The sequence below is a fragment of the Panthera leo genome, chromosome C2, assembly GCF_018350215.1.
Source record: "Panthera leo isolate Ple1 chromosome C2, P.leo_Ple1_pat1.1, whole genome shotgun sequence".
NCBI lineage: Eukaryota > Metazoa > Chordata > Mammalia > Carnivora > Felidae > Panthera > Panthera leo.
Window position 1 is genome coordinate 15951338 of NC_056687.1, and position 15734 is coordinate 15967071.

A 15734-nucleotide genomic window follows, 5' to 3' on the forward strand; every position below is an offset into this window, starting at 1 on the left:
GGTCATGAGATTGAGCCCCATGTTGGACTCGGTACTGAGCATGGAGCCTGCTTGGGATTCTCCCTCTCTCCCTCTCTCTCTCTCTCTCTCTCTCTCTCTCGTTCAAAAAAAATTATTTTGATAACTGTGAAAGGTGGATATGAGGGAAATGAGATTTGGGTTATAAGACAGAAACTGTTGGAATAGACTTAATGAGAAATAAACAGTTTAAATCAAGGTATAGATGGAAGAGAGGATTTGGAAATGAAAGAGATTAAGGAAATAGAATTGGCATGGCTCTGTGATTCTATATCTTAATTGGATAGAAGGAAATACCATTAGGCCTCACAGAAAACCTTTGTTGTTGTTGTTTTTTAAACCGTGCATGAGAGAACCTTTAAAGGAGACTTGAAGGTTGGGAGGAAGATAGGGCAGGGGTATACAGGGAGCCAGTGTTAAAATTTGAAAACATTAGATTACGGTGACTATGGAATAATACTCCAATGGAGATTGTCTGTTGACTTGATGGAAATACTCCTTTCAAAGGCCACGTCATATAGGTGGTAGTCTAATTTATAAATAAGAATGAGCTTGTCTGGGGAGAGTGAAGAGTGAGAAGAATATCAAGGGAACACCAGTACGTAAATATAAGGGGTGTATGGGTGGATGGAGACTTGAGAATAAGGGCCACAGATAAAGAGAAGCAGAGAAGTTTTAGGTAGTATCCATCACCCTTGTTAAATGCCACAGAGGTTCAAATAAAATTCAGGACTGAAAAGTGTCCATTAGCTTTGGCATTACGGGAATGAAGAATGGTGAGAAAATAGAGCCAGATAGTTCTAAGTGTTCGGTGAAAAGGGATGTAGAAAGAAGGTGAGAACTGGAGGCGAATTCAAGGTCAGAGGGAAAACAGGTGTAGAGTAGGAGGAATAGAAAATAGAGACAGAGTCATTGATGATAGTTCCCACTGAGGAGATGAGAGGGATGGGATCTAGTTAGAAGATGCTGACCTTGTGTAGGTGGAGTGACTTTCTTCTGAGAGAAGTTAAGGAGAAATGTGGGGGCGGGGGGCAGATGTGAATAAAGAAAACATAGGGAACTTCATGTGTTCCTTACTTAGCTTTATGTCTCTTTGGGCTCAATCATTTGATGAGTGGAAGCTGGATTACAGATTTTAAGAAGGTAATGAAAGTTTGAAGTAGTGGATGAAGAATATGCCTATCGACAAACATTTGTCAAAAAGAATTACTTTATGGCACCTAGGGCCAGCTGATGTCAAAAACAAATTTTTAGGGCAGTAAGCTTTATAGTTGCGTTTGCTTAAGGCTGGGATTTGCAGCTGTGGAACAGGGGATGCAGTTGGACAGGCTGTGTGGAGAGGAGAAGAAATACCTAATGGGAGTGCGGGTGGTTTCTCCCGCACAGGTTATAACTAACCGAATGATGGCACAGGGGAAGCAGGGGCAGGAGACAGGGCTGAGTGTCACACAGACCACGAGGTGCCTAGCTGTGGAAGCCCTTGAGGAGGAGGAATGTTTTTGAGATTTGACAACTGGGTTTGCTCTTTCAGCCAAAGTAATGACACAGAATTAGCTAATGTACTTTTCACTATTTAGTTATTAGAAAATCCATTGTTTCTGATTATACTTGAGCTGCCTATTCTATTTTGCCAGGAAGATTAAAAAAAAAAAATTCTTCCTCTGCCTTTAAAGGAGGATTAAATACATTATACATTTTTCCCCCTTTTCTTCCTTGGTTCCCTTTTACCTACAGGATAAAAACCTAAGTCCTTAGTTTGGCCTGTTGAACATTTTACAGTCTTAGGGCAACTGATCTCTCCAGTTTTACCTCTTTTTGCTTTCATCCTGGACCCTCGCCATGCTGAAAACTTGTGGTTTCTTTAAAAAAAATTTTTTTTAACGTTTATTCATTTTTGAGAGATGGAGAGACACAGAGCATGAGCGGGGAAGGGGCAGAGAGAGGGAGACACAGAATCTGAAACAGGCTCCAGGCTCTGAGCTGTCAGTACAGAGCCCACCGCAGGGCTCGAACTCACAAACTGCGAGATCATGACCTGAGCTGAAGTCAGACGCTCAACTGACTGAGCCACCCAGGTGCCCCAAAACTTGTGTTTTTTTAACATTTTATACTTTTTTTTTCAGTTTTATTGAAAAATTATTGATGTACATAATTGTGTAAATTTAAGATGCACAACATGATGGTTTGATTTACATATATTGTGAAATGATTACCTTGGTAGGTTCAGGTCACATCCATTTTCTCAGATATAATAAAAAGAAAAGAAAGGAAAAGAATTTCCTTCTTGTGATGAGAACTCTTAGGATTAACTTTTACCAACTTTCCTATATATCATATAACATGTTGTACATTACATCCCTAGTACTTCTTTATCGCATAACTGGGAATTTGTAACTTTACAACATCTTTCCTCCAAGCCCCCTCTCCTCTGATCTTCCACCTCTGGTAACCACAGTCCGATCTCTTTTTCTATGAGTTTGGGTTTGGTTTGATTCCACTTATGAGTGAGATTATATAGTATTTGTCTTTGACTTATTTCACTTTAGCATAATGTCTTCAGGGTTCATTCATGTTGTCACAAATGGCAGGATGTCCTCTTTTTTTTGTGACCAAATAGTTTTCCATTCTATATATATCTACCACAACTTCTTTTCCACTTCATCCATTGGTGGACACTTGGGTTGTTTCCATGTCTTGGCTATTGTAAATAATACTGCTGTGAACATGGGGGTGCAGATATCTTTTGGAGTTAGCATTTTTGTTTCCTTTGGATATATGATGACCTTTGAATAATGTGGGTTTGAATTGTGTGGGTCCATTTATATACACGTTTTTTTCAATAAATACAATACTAGAAATGTATTTCCCTTATGCTTTTCTTGACATTTTCTTTTCTCTAGCCTTACCATAAGAATATAGTTAATACAAATAGCATGTAAGATATGTGTTAATTGTCAATGTTATTGGTAAGGCTTCCAGTCAACAGTAGTAGTTAAGTTTTTGGGGAGTCAGCAGTTATATGCAGATTTTCAAGAGCATGGGGTGGGGAGATCAGTGCCCCTAATTCCCACCTTATTTGAGGTTTAACTATATTCCCAGAAATGGAATTACTAGATCATATGGTAGTTCTATTTTTAATGTTTTGAGGATGCTGCATATTGTTTTCCATAGTGGCTGTATCATTTTACAGTCCCACCAACAGTGCACACAGAGTCCATTTTCTTCACAGCCATGCTAGCATTTGTTACCTATCTTTTTGATGATGGCCCTTCTAGTAAGTGTGAAGTAATATCTCATTGTAGCTTTAATGCATTTCCCTAGTGACTAGTGATGTTGAGCATCTTTTCATATATCTGCTGGCCTGAAATATATTTCTTTGCAGAAATGTCTGTTCAGGTCCTTTGTCCTTTTTAAAATGGGCTGTTTTTTCTCAAGTTGTAGGAGTTCTTTATATATTTTGGATATTAATCCCTTATTGGATATATGGCTTGCAAATATTTTTTCCCATTTGGTAGATTGTCTTTTCACTTTGTTGATGATTTCTTTTGCTGTGCAGAAACTTTTTAGTTTGATGTAGTCTTATTTGCCTGTTTTTTTATTTTGTTACTTGTGCTTTAGGAGTCCTATCCAAAAATTAATTACCAAGACCCATGTCAAGGGGCTTTATTCCCCTGTTTTCTTCTAGGAATTTCATAGTTTCAGGTCTTATATTTAAACCTTTAATTGATTTTGAGTTAGTTTTGCAAGTAATGTAAGATATGGGACCAGTTTTATTATTTTACATGTGAATAGCCTATCATCCCAGCACCATTTATTGAAGAGACGATCTTTTCTCCATTGAGTATTCTTGGATCTCTTGTCATTTATTAGTCATATGTACTTGGGTTAATTTTCGCCTCTCAGTTCTGTTTCATTGGTATGTTTGTTTTTATGCCCTATTATACTGTATTTCAGGAAATGTGATGCTTCCTGCATTGTTCTTTCACAGAATTTCTTTGGCTATTCTGGGTCTTTTGTGGCTTTGTATATATTTTAGGAGTGTTTTTTTACTACTTATGTAAAAAAATGTCATTGGAATCTTGAATAGGGATTGCATTGAATCTATAGATGGTTTTTGGTAGTATTGATAGTTTAATAATATTAATTCTTCTAATCCATGAACATGGGATACCTTTCCATTTATTTGTGTCTTTGATTTCTTTCATTAATATCCCATAGTTTTCAAAGTAGGACTTTCATTTTCTTAGTTAAATTTATTCCTAAATATTTGGTTTTTGATGCTGTTGTATATGGGATTAATTTACTTATTTCTTTTGCAGAAAATTTGTTGTTTTTATATATAGAAATGTTACTGGTTTTTGTATGTTAATTTTGTATCCTGCAACTTTACTGAATTCATTGATCTAACAGGTTTTTGGTTGAGTCTTTAGGATTTTCTATATATTAAATCATGTCATCTGTAAAGAGACAATTTTACTTCTTCCTTTCCAATTCTGACCTTTTATTTCTCTTTCTTGCCTGGTTGCTTTAGCAAGGACCTCTAGTACTATGTTGAAAAGGAGTGGTGAGAGCAGGCACTGTTGTCGTGTTCCTTATCTTAGAGGAAGAGCTTTCAGCCTTTCACCATTGAATATGATGTTAGCTGAAGCCTTGTCATATATATCCTTTACTATTGTGATATATGTTATTTCTGTGCCTAATTTGTTAAAAGTTTTTATTATGAATGGATGTTGAATTTTGTCAGATGCTTTTTTCTTTGTGTATCGCAATGATCATATGATTCTTTCATTTTATTACTGTGATATATATATTGATTTGCATATGTTGAAACATTTTTGCGTTCCAGGGATAAATCCCACTCGGTCATGGTGAATGATCCTTTTAATGTGCTGCTGAATTCAGTTTGCTAGTATTTTACTGGAAATTTTTCATCTGTATTCATTAGGAGCATTTGCCTGTAGTTTTCTTTTCTAGTAGTATCCTTTCCTGATTTTGGTATCAGGATAATGCTGGCCTTATAAAAGGAATTTGGGAGTATTCCCTCCTCTTCCATTTTTTGGAAGAGTTTGAGAAGAATGAGTGTTGATTTTTCTTTAAATAGTTGGCCTTCTCAATCAATCAAGCCATCTGGTCCTGGCCTTCTCTTCATTTTTGATTAGTGTTATTCAGATGTTCTGTTTCTTCCTGATTCAGTCTTGTTAAGTTGTATGTTTCTAAGAATTTTTCCATTTCTTCTAGGTTGTCCAATTTGTTGGCATGTGTAGTGCATAGTAGCCTGTTATGATCCCTTGAATTACTGTGATATCAGTTGTAAGGTCTCCTTTTTCATTTGCAATTTTGTTGATGTGAGTCCTTTCTCTTTTTTATTCCCTTGGGTAGTCTGTTGAGGGGTTTGTCAGTTTTTTTTTTCTTTTCAAAAACCCTTAGTTTGTTAATCTTTCCTATTATTTTTCTCTTCTCTCTTTTATTTCTGCTCTAATCTTTTTTTTTTTTTCTTCTGCTAACTTTGGGCTCAGTTTGTTCTTTTTTTAGTTCCTTAAGTCATAGAGTTAGGTAGTTGATTTGGAGATCTTTTTTGCTTCTTAATGTAAGCATTTATTACTGTGAACTTCCTTGTTAGGGCTGCATTTGCTGCATCCCACAAGTTCTGGTATGTTGTGTTTCCATTTTTGTTTATCTCAAAGTTTTAGTTCTGCTTTAATTTCTTCTTTGATCTATTGGTTGTTTAGGAAAGTGTTGTTTAATTTCTTTATGAATTTTCAAATTTTCTTCTTGTTACTGATTTCTAGTTTGATGCCATTGTGGTCAGAGAAAGTGCTTGGTATGATTTCAGGGTTTTTTTTTAATTTGCTGAGACTTGTTTTGTGGCCCAGCCTATGGTCTGTCCTAGAAGAATGTGTATTCTGCTGTTGTTGGATAGAACAGAAGCATAAGTGTTCTAAATAAATACATATATGTTAGGATATAGGAGTCTGTTTTCTTCTTTTTATGTGTGTTAGGTCCATTTGGTGTTAAGTCCACTGTTTACTTACTGATTCTTTGGATAACCTATCTTCATTGTTGAGAGTGCAGTATTAAAAGTCCCCAACTGTTACTGTATTACTGTATTTTTCCTTTAGCTCTGTTAGTTTTTGCTTTATATATGTAGGTATTCCAATGTTGGGTGCATAAATATTTAGAATTATACTATCTTCTTGAAAAATTGACCCTTTTATCATTATAATGTCTTCATCTCTTTTTATCATTTCCAGTCTGTTTTGTCTGATATAAAGGCACACCTTGTTTTGTTGCACTTTGCTTTATTGCACTTGGCAGATACTGGGGGGTTTTTTTTGTTTGTTTGTTTGTTTGTTTTTGTAAATTGAAAGCTTATAGCAACCCTCATCAAGCAAGTCTATCAGTGCCATTTTTCCAACAGTATTTGCTCACTTCATGTTTATATGTTATATTTTGGTAATTCTTGCAGTATTTCAAGCTTTTTCATTATGTTTTTTTCTGGTGATCAGTGATCTTTGATGTTAGTATTGTAATTATTTGGAGGTGCCATGTGCTATGCCCATGTAAGTACATCTGACTTAATTGATGAGTGTTGTGGTATGTTCTGACTGTTCCACCAACTGGCCATTCCCCTGTCTCCCTCCTCCTCCTTCGGTTTGCCTATTCCAGGCCAGTTAATAACCCTACAAGGACCTCTGCCTGTTCAAGTGAAAGGAGAGTCACGTGTCTCATTTTGAATCAAAAGCTAGAAATGATTAAAAAAGAAAACAAAAAAAGCTAGAAATGATTAAGCTTAGTGAAGAAATCATGTTGAAAGCCAAGATAGGCTTGAAAGCTAGGCCTCTTGCACCAAGCAGCTAAGTCGTGAGTGCAAAGGAAAAATTCTTGAAGGAAATGAAAAGTGCTTCTCCATTGAACACGTAAATGATAAGAAAGCAAACAGCCTTACTGCTGATGTGGAGAAGTTTTAGTGGTTGGATAGAAGATCAAACCAGCTACAACATTCCCTTTAGGTCCTAACTTTCTGCAATTCTAAGAAGGCTAAATGAGGTCAGGAAGCCACAGAAGAAAAGTTTGATGCTAGGAGAGGTTGCTTCATGAGATTTAAGAAAGAAGCCATTTTTATAATATAATCGTGCAAGGTGAAGCAGTAAATGTTGATATAGAAACTATAGCAAGTTATCCAGGAGATCTAGCTAAGATAATTAATGACAGTGACTATACTAATAATAGATTTTTCAATGTAGACAAAACAGCCTTCTTTTGGAAGATGCCATTTAGGACTTTGATAGCTAGAGAGGAGAAGTCAATGGCTGGCTTCAAAGAACAGGCTGACACTCTTAGGGGCTAATGTAGCTGGTGACTTTAAATTAGAATCATTGCTAATTTACCATTGTTGTTACAGTTTGCAGTTTTTTTTATATTATATAATTGCTAGATTATTGTAGTTATGGTTATTTTTAATATATTTTATTTTATTTTATTTATTTTTAATGTTTATTTTTGAGAGAGACTGCACAGGGGAGAAGCAGAGAGAGAGGGAGACAGAGAATCCGATGTAGGGCTTGAACTCACAAACTGTGAGATCATTATCTGAGCAGAAGTAGGGCCATTAACCACCTGAGCCACCCAGCTGCCACGTTTTTACTATATTAAAAAAGAAGAAACCTTTTAATTAGAGTTGTAAGTGAATTATGTACCACTGTTGTCATATTGTAGAATTCAACTCTATTTATTTACCGTTACCAGCGAGATTTATGCTACCTTTTTATGTTTTTATGTTGCTAACCAGTGTACTTTTACTTCAACTCAAAGAACTCCTTTTAGCCTTTTTTGTAAGACAGATCTGATGGTATTGAACTCCTTTTGCTTTTGTTTTATCCAGGAAACTTTCTGTCTCTTTATTTCTGAAGGACAGCTTTGCTGGGCATAGAATTCTTGGTTGGCATTCATTTTCTTTTCAGTATTTTGAATGTCATCCCATTCTCTCCTGGCCTGAAAAGTTTCTTTTGAGCAAACCATTGATACTCTAATGGGAGTTCTCTTATATAAAATTTATCATTTGTGCTACTCTTAAAATTCTTTTGACTTTTGACAATTTAATTATGATATGACTGAGGGTAACCCTGTTCACATTCAATTTATTACCAAGTAATTATCCTCATGGATCTGGATGTGCATTTCTCTCTGCAGGTTCAGGAAGTTTCAGCCATTATTGCTTTAAATACACTTATTGTCCCTTTCTCTTCTCCTTCTGGAATTACCATAATGTGAATATTGTAGTTGTTTTCTTTTTTCATTGTGTCCCATAATTCCTATAGGCATTTTCTTTCTTCATCTTGCTTTTCTGACTACATAATTTCCAGTGTCCTATTCTCAAGGTGTCTGATCCTTTTGCATAGTTCAGTCAACTTTTGAAACTATTGAATTCATTTCATTTTACTGTATTTTTCAACTCCAGGATTTCTGGGGGTGTTTTTGTTTGTTTTGTTTTTTAAATTTTTTTTTTTAACGTTTATTTATTATTGAGAGACAGAGACACAGAGCATGAGCAGGGGAGGGGTAGAGAGAGGAGGAGACACCGAATCTGAAGTAGGCTCCAGGCTCTGAGCTGTCAGCACAGAGCCCATCGCGGGGCTCAAACTCACGAACTGTGAGATCATGACCTGAGCCGAAGTCAGTCGCCTAACCAACTGAGCCACCCAGGCGCCCCTCTGTTTGTTTGCTTTGATGGCTGCTGTTTCCTTATCAAACTTCACATTTTGTTCATGCATTGTTTTTCTAACTTTGTTTAGTTGTCTTTTCTTGTAATTTGCTGAAAACCTTCTTAAGAGAATTATTCTGAATTCTTGGTCTGCCGGTTTAACTGATTTCCATTTCTTGAGGGTCATTTGCTAGAGCTTTACTAGTTTCCTTTGATGGTGTCAGATTTATCTGATTATTTGTGATCCTTTTTTTCCTTACGGTGGTATCTGCACATTCAGTTGTGCTCCTCTTGCAAACGTTATGATTTGTAGGTTGGTTGTGGCAGAGAGCGTTCTTTATCAGTCAGCTCAGTTTGGGTTTTCAGGTGTGTCTGCTGGCACCGTCCTTTTGTAAGTAGAGCCTGCTGTTAGTCTGCTTTTGGACAAGGCTGTTTGAGCTCTGAGGACAGGCTTGGGGAGAACAGTTGGACAGCACTGTAGCTTGGTTCCGTACCTGAGGCTGTAGGAGGGTCCTGTAGTTGCCTGGATTCTCTGGTCAGACTCACTAGATAGTTAGGACTGGGTACTGTATTCGTAGCAGATTGGGCTGTGAATTAGCTTTCCTGCCCTGGCAGGGCAGCAGGACAAAGTCCAGAGTCTGTGCAGCTCACTGCTGGGGGACCTGAATTGTCAAGAATGTGCACAGAATTCCCTTAGGAGGTGACGCCCTGCAGATGGGGGAGGCCGCGGCTTCTGCTTTCTGTCCAGGTGTCACCTTTTATAGCCCAGTGGACGGGTTCTGGAGCTTCCCGTGTGCTCTGCGTAGGTTCTCTGGTCATACCGGCCGAAGGCTGTATTCGGCAAAGAGTGGAGCTACATAATGAAGATTTTCTGCCTGGGCACAGTGGCAGAAGTAGCTCTGAAGCCAGTAAGGCTCTGATTGCCTTAACCCAAACAGAAGTACATCTCAAGTTCCCTGACTGAACAGGGCCACTGGCTTTGCTCTGTAAACTACCAGCTCTGCTCGCCCGCCTCTCACTTGTAGTGCTGCTGTGCTCTACAGCTTTCAGGAATTTTTGCTAGCCCTCCGGTCAGATGGGGCCTAAAGACTCTCCACGTGTGGGGCTACGTCTCCACTCCCTTGCCTGGCTGGGACGGAGAGAGGCCGCTTTAGGCTACTCTAGGGAAACTGTTAGGTTTCCCAAACACGTTCTGTGATTGGCAGGGGCCAGGGGCTACCCTCAGCCTGTCTGGGAATTAATCACTGTGCTTGTGTGTAGCAGGGGAAGCCTCAGGGCACAGTACTGCCTTTGCTCTGGGGCGATTAGCCCTGCTCAGCCCCCTCTTGGCTCGAGTGCCATCGGGCCACACAGCTTTCAGGAGTTGTCTCCGGCCCTTCTGGTCTGATGGGGCCGGAAGATGCTCCATGGTGGGTGGGGCTGTGACTCAGCTGCTTATTTGGGCGTGGGTAAACTGGGCTCTGCGGTTGGCAAAACTTCCAGGATCAGAATCAGGCAGATCTGTACCCCGCTGTGTTCACTGGTCAGAGTGCACCCTTGTCCTGGTTCTACAGATAAGAAAAGCCACTGGTGAGGATTACAACTGGGCAATGCAGCTGTGAACTTGGTCTGCCAGGATCTATGTGCTGGTTGTTACAGTCACCTCCCCATTCTTTGTCACAGACTCCCCGCAGTCCCAGTGGGGCAAGATCGGAGTAGGGGCTCCCACAAAGCAACTCACAATAAATGAGGGGTGCTGGTTTTCCCCACTGGGTTCTCCTTTCCTACCGAAGGAGCCAGAGTCTCAGGGCAGAGCGTGCCACACGGTGCTGCACTCTCCTGGGAAGGGGCAACGCAGTCAGGGTAGAGCTGCTTCTCTTCCCTTCCTAATGCATATTGTGTTGGTCTCAGAGGTGTAGGGGCGCTTCAGCCTCAAACCCATAGCAGTCTCTCGGTGATGTCTTGTTCTTGAATAGCTGTTGGCTGTTTTTCTTGTGAGGGGGAGCAAAGTCAGGAACAACCTATGTCACCATCCTGGGTGATGTCTCTCCTGTTCTATACTTTTTTACAACTTTGTGCCTTAACAGGAGTGTCCTACTTGTTTATCCTTTGAGAAGAGAGTGATCATCCCTAGTTTTTTTCAAACACCAGTTTTATCAGAGAAAGCAATAATTTCTACATCTGTAAGACAAGACTTTTGTTTAAGGCAATATGTATAGATAGATGTGGGTTAATTTTCATTTTGAATTTTACTTTAGGAGGTTTTGGACATCTTGCCATTTTCAACTCTTGTCTGCAAACCAGAAGCATAGATGATGGGGAGCTATTACATGGTATATTAAAAATTCTAATATCCTGGAAGAAAGATCATGAAGATGTTTTTCTTTTCAGTTGGTAGGTGATATTTTATACTATGTTCCCCACCCCCCATTACAATGTGTATCTAGAATTGCGTATCTTATAATCACAGTTTTGCACAGTAACAAGATGGGAAACATTTAAACCAGACTTTTATAAGTAAGGTTTAAGATAAAATAGTTTCTAATTGAATGTGCATATAATTCTTTTGTTTTGTTTTGCTTTTGTCTTTATCACAGTAATCTATCAGAAGTAAGTCCAGAGATACTAGGTGTGAATATAGAAATAATCCGGTTCCTTTCCTTGTTCCTGAAATACTGTTCATCTCCTTTGGCAGAGAGTGAATGGGACTTCATCATGTGCTCCATGTTGGCTTGGTTGGAGGTAAATTAACTCGATGTGTCATCACCTCTGTTGGGTCTTCATGCATATCTGTATACTAGAACCAATTACTAATCTTACTCTTCAAGTAATGATAGTAATTAGCTCTTTTGCAAACATTTAAACACTAAAGATATATTTGTCACCAGGTACCGTTTGATAGAACAGTAAAGTGATAGAGTTTTAATGTCTGCCAGTATCATTGAGTGACCGAATCCCCTGCTATTAAAGTGTTCTCTCCATCAGCTCATTTTAACGTAGTATTTGTAGTGCAGCCCTTGCAGGTTTTATCTTTCGTGACTATTCTTTTGATCTTTTTGACTCTTAAATTATTCATAAAATGTACTGTGTCAGTAATAAGTTAAAGATAAAGCAAATTCAGGGAAATTAGTGTTGTTTTTATGACACAAAGCAAGTGTGATGTTTACGGACACACAAAGCAATTCATCAGGGTTAGACTGTTCCGAATCTCCCCTGCGTTTGCTACTGTGTGTGTGGCTTAGGGTGTTCAAATCTGACCTGCTTGAGCCTCAGTTTACTTTTTTTTTTTTTATTTTTTTATTTTTGGGACAGAGACAGAGCATGAACGGGGGAGGGGCAGAGAGAGAGGGAGACACAGAATCGGAAACAGGCTCCAGGCTCCGAGCCATCAGCCCGGAGCCTGACGCGGGGCTCGAACTCACGGACCGCGAGATCGTGACCTGGCTGAAGTCGGACGCTTAACCGACTGCGCCACCCAGGCGCCCCTCAGTTTACTTGTTTTAAAGTAGACTTAATAATGCCCAATTAGTTAGGCTCCTGAGATTATAAATGTTTTTAATATATTTTACTTGGTAAATGGTAATTGATATTTTCTTTCATAGTTTTAGAAATAAAAAAAGAGTATTTCAGAATAAATTGATTGATTCTAATTCTTAGTATTTAATTAAAAAAAAACTATTTTGATGTAAAATGTGTGTCTCCAGAGACTCTACACTTCAGCTGCTTTTTACTTTAAAGTTTAGAGAAATGAAAGAGCCTTTTCTTTGTTGCCTTGTTGTGTGGTGTTCTGGCAGACGCCTGCTTACCTATTATATTTTTGTTTCTTCAGACAACAAGGGAGAATCACACACTGTATTCTGTTCCACTTGTACAACTGTTTGCCTGTGTCAGCTGTGATTTGGCCTGTGAGCTCAGTGCTTTTTTTGATTCCACAACTCTGGACACCATTGGCAATCTCCCCGTGAATCTAATCAGTGAATGGAAAGAATTTTTTTCCCAAGGCATCCACAATTTGCTTTTACCTCTTTTGGTGACTGTTACAGGCAAGTGGAAGGGGAATCATAGTGAGATTCATTGCAAATGACTGGTTGAAAATTTCAAAACAAATACTTTGGATGTTTAACTCAAACAGTACAGAATAGTTAAGAAAAGAGCCTGAGAAAAAGCTTGGCATCTAGAAGCATCACATATGCTTCTGCTTTACAGTCAAGAATTGAAAAATAACAAATTATCCAAAGTCTATTGCATTAAAATAATAGTAATTCGGATAACATGAATAGATTATTTATAACTCAAACTTCTCTTTTTTTTAATTGTTTTAAGTTTACTTATTTAGCACAAGTGGGCTAGGGGCAGAAAGAGAGGGAGAGAGAGAATCCCAAGCAGGCTCTGCATTGTCAGTGCAGAACCCCATGTCGGGCTTGAACTCACTAACCATGAGATCATAACCTGACCCGAAATCAAGAGTTGGGACATTTAACTGACTGAGCCACTCGGGAGCCCCAAACTTCTCTTTTTTAATAGAAGTTATTAAACAGTTATGATCACCTGTTAAAATGACAGTTTCTAGCTAGGACAGTACTAATGTTTGTCAATTTTTAACTTCATTTTCTTAAATGACATTTGGGGGAGCCTGGGTGGCTTAGTCAGTTGAGAGTCTGACTTCAGCTCAGGTTATGAACTCGTGGTTCATGGGTTCAAGCCCTGCACTGGGCTTTGTGCTGTCAGCATAGAGTCCACTTTGGATCCTCCGTCCCCATATCTCTCTGCCCCTTTCCCACTTACACTCTCCCAAAAATAAACATTTTTTAAATAATGACATCTGACATTCTGTGAATCAGTCAAGCTGTATTACTTACTTTGTGTTGGGATGTGCATATTTCTTTCCTTTTTGTCATCAGGAGAAAGCAAAGATACTTCTGAAACATCCTTCCAGAATGCAGTGCTGAAGCCCATGTGTGAAACATTAACATATATCCCAAAGGACCAGCTATTGAGTCAAAAACTCCCTTCAAAATTGGTTGCTGGCCAAAAAACAAACTTACCAGAATATCTTCAGACTTTGCTAAATACTTTGGCCCCATTACTCCTCTACAGAGCTCGGCCTGTGCAAATTGCTGTTTACCATATGCTATACAAGTAAGAATTCTTCCAATTGAATTATTGTGGTGGTGGTATAAAAAATAGAATATATTAGTTCTCTTAGTCATTAAAAAGTCAAAGTAAAAAACCAAAAACAAAACACAAAACTTGATCATGCATTTTAATAACAGGGATGCCAAAGTTTTGATCATGTAGGTCACTATTCTCCATACACAGTTTTCCATTTAGATAGTCCTGGCCATTGTTGGTTATTTCAGAAAACAACCATTTAAAAATATCCTCATTACAAAGTAAGTATTGGTCTTTCTGCTCTTGAGCATGATTTAACAATGAACAATTTAATATAATATGAAATATATTCTGACCCGCAGATTGATGCCTGAATTACCACAATATGATCAGGATAATCTGAAGTCATACGGAGATGAAGAAGAAGAACCAGCCTTGTAAGTTTTTTAAATAATTTTTTTAATTCATATATTCTACCTCCTAACTTTAGAAGATTGATAAATGCAAAAGCTCGAAATTTAGAGTATATATTCAATATATCTTTTAAAGTTCTCTGTAAGATATAAATGAAATCTAGAATTCAGCCAGAAAGATAGTTTCTCTCCTTAATTGTTCCTAAGTTATATTTTCAATTTGCTACATTTTAGCAAAACTTTCTTTGACCACATGATAGGTGTGGAAACTGTATCAATTCCAATATCTATTGAGCACCCACTTTACACAGAGTAGTAATTAAATGCTAACGGGAGACTATGGTGCTGAGTAATCCTTCTTGTCCTTAAGAAGCTTATAATCTGTTATAGACAGTATTCCTCTATGGTAGTAGCCGGTGTGTGGCAGGTGGTATGGAAGAGGATAGGCAGCAGGCTGTCAGAGAGACAGCTGCTGTGCACCAGCAGGGAAGACTTTTTCTGGAGGAGGAGACATTGATGCTGGATCTTTAAAGTTAGGTAGCACTTCAGCAGGGCGGGGAAGGCCATGTAAGTTAAGGGAATACCACGTGCAAAGGCATAAAGGCATGAATATTCAGGATATGTTTGGGGGTGTTGAGTAGTTGCCACTCAACACATTTTTTATTGTCCTCCACTGGAGTAGAAACTCTGTGAAGTCAGGAATTTCGTCTCTTGTTCCCGACTGTATTCATAGCACCCAGAATCGTTCCTGGCCTAAAGCAGACCCATAAATACCGATCATTTGCTGAATAAAAGGATAAGTGAGTGAATATGTGGAGTAGTCAGGGAAGGTATAGTGGAAAATAAAGCTGGAAGGGTACTTAAGATAATAAAAGGGACTTACAAATTACATTTTCTGGGGTTGGGGGCATATTTGGTAGAAGATGGGAACAGTACCAGCTGATTCTGGCTATAGTATGAATCAAATTATACAAAGAAGCAAGCAGACGTGGAGACCATCCTAGAAACAGTAACAGTACATGGAGGGCAGTGTGGAAAGTGGAGAGGTATCTGAGTTGGTATTTGTCAAATCTAGTCACTGTCGGTGTGGAATAGAGAAGGGTTGGTACATGGGATGGTGGTGTTGAAGGTAAAAACCTAAGGGCAGAAGCTTGAAGAAGACCTGTGTTTATGGGCTGGGAAAAGGAGGCCACAAGGAAAGAAACATTACAGAGGTGAGAGAGAACTGAACTACAGTGTCAGAATTTGAGAGGATATACATAACTCTTTCACTTTTTGAGAATCTCCTAAGTTTATCCGAAAGTGTTAAAGAGTGCACTAGTTTAGGAAAGAAGAAAATTAACTTTCATTGTCATGAGTTAATTTGAATATTGAATTTACTTTCCTGAAAAGACATATACCGTCTTATGCTTTTATGCGTTTCTAGGGACCTGGTAGGAGTTGGTATCCCTCATCATTCCCCTTCCTATAGCTGACAGACTTGAGACCAATCATTTAGCCTTTGTGGCTGT

General features: G+C 38.5%; 1 protein-coding gene across 2 annotated transcripts in view; it reads left to right on the plus strand.

Annotated features, from left to right (window-relative positions):
• The window catches only part of LTN1 (listerin E3 ubiquitin protein ligase 1), a 61774-nt gene that overhangs the window by 36187 nt on the left and 9853 nt on the right, over positions 1 to 15734 (plus strand). For both annotated transcript variants that reach the window (XM_042954642.1, XM_042954643.1), the window contains exons 20-24: positions 10957 to 11092; positions 11296 to 11440; positions 12528 to 12741; positions 13600 to 13837; positions 14173 to 14247. In XM_042954642.1, coding sequence (XP_042810576.1) covers positions 10957 to 11092; positions 11296 to 11440; positions 12528 to 12741; positions 13600 to 13837; positions 14173 to 14247 — 808 coding nt within the window. The remainder of the gene's footprint in view (positions 1 to 10956; positions 11093 to 11295; positions 11441 to 12527; positions 12742 to 13599; positions 13838 to 14172; positions 14248 to 15734) is intronic.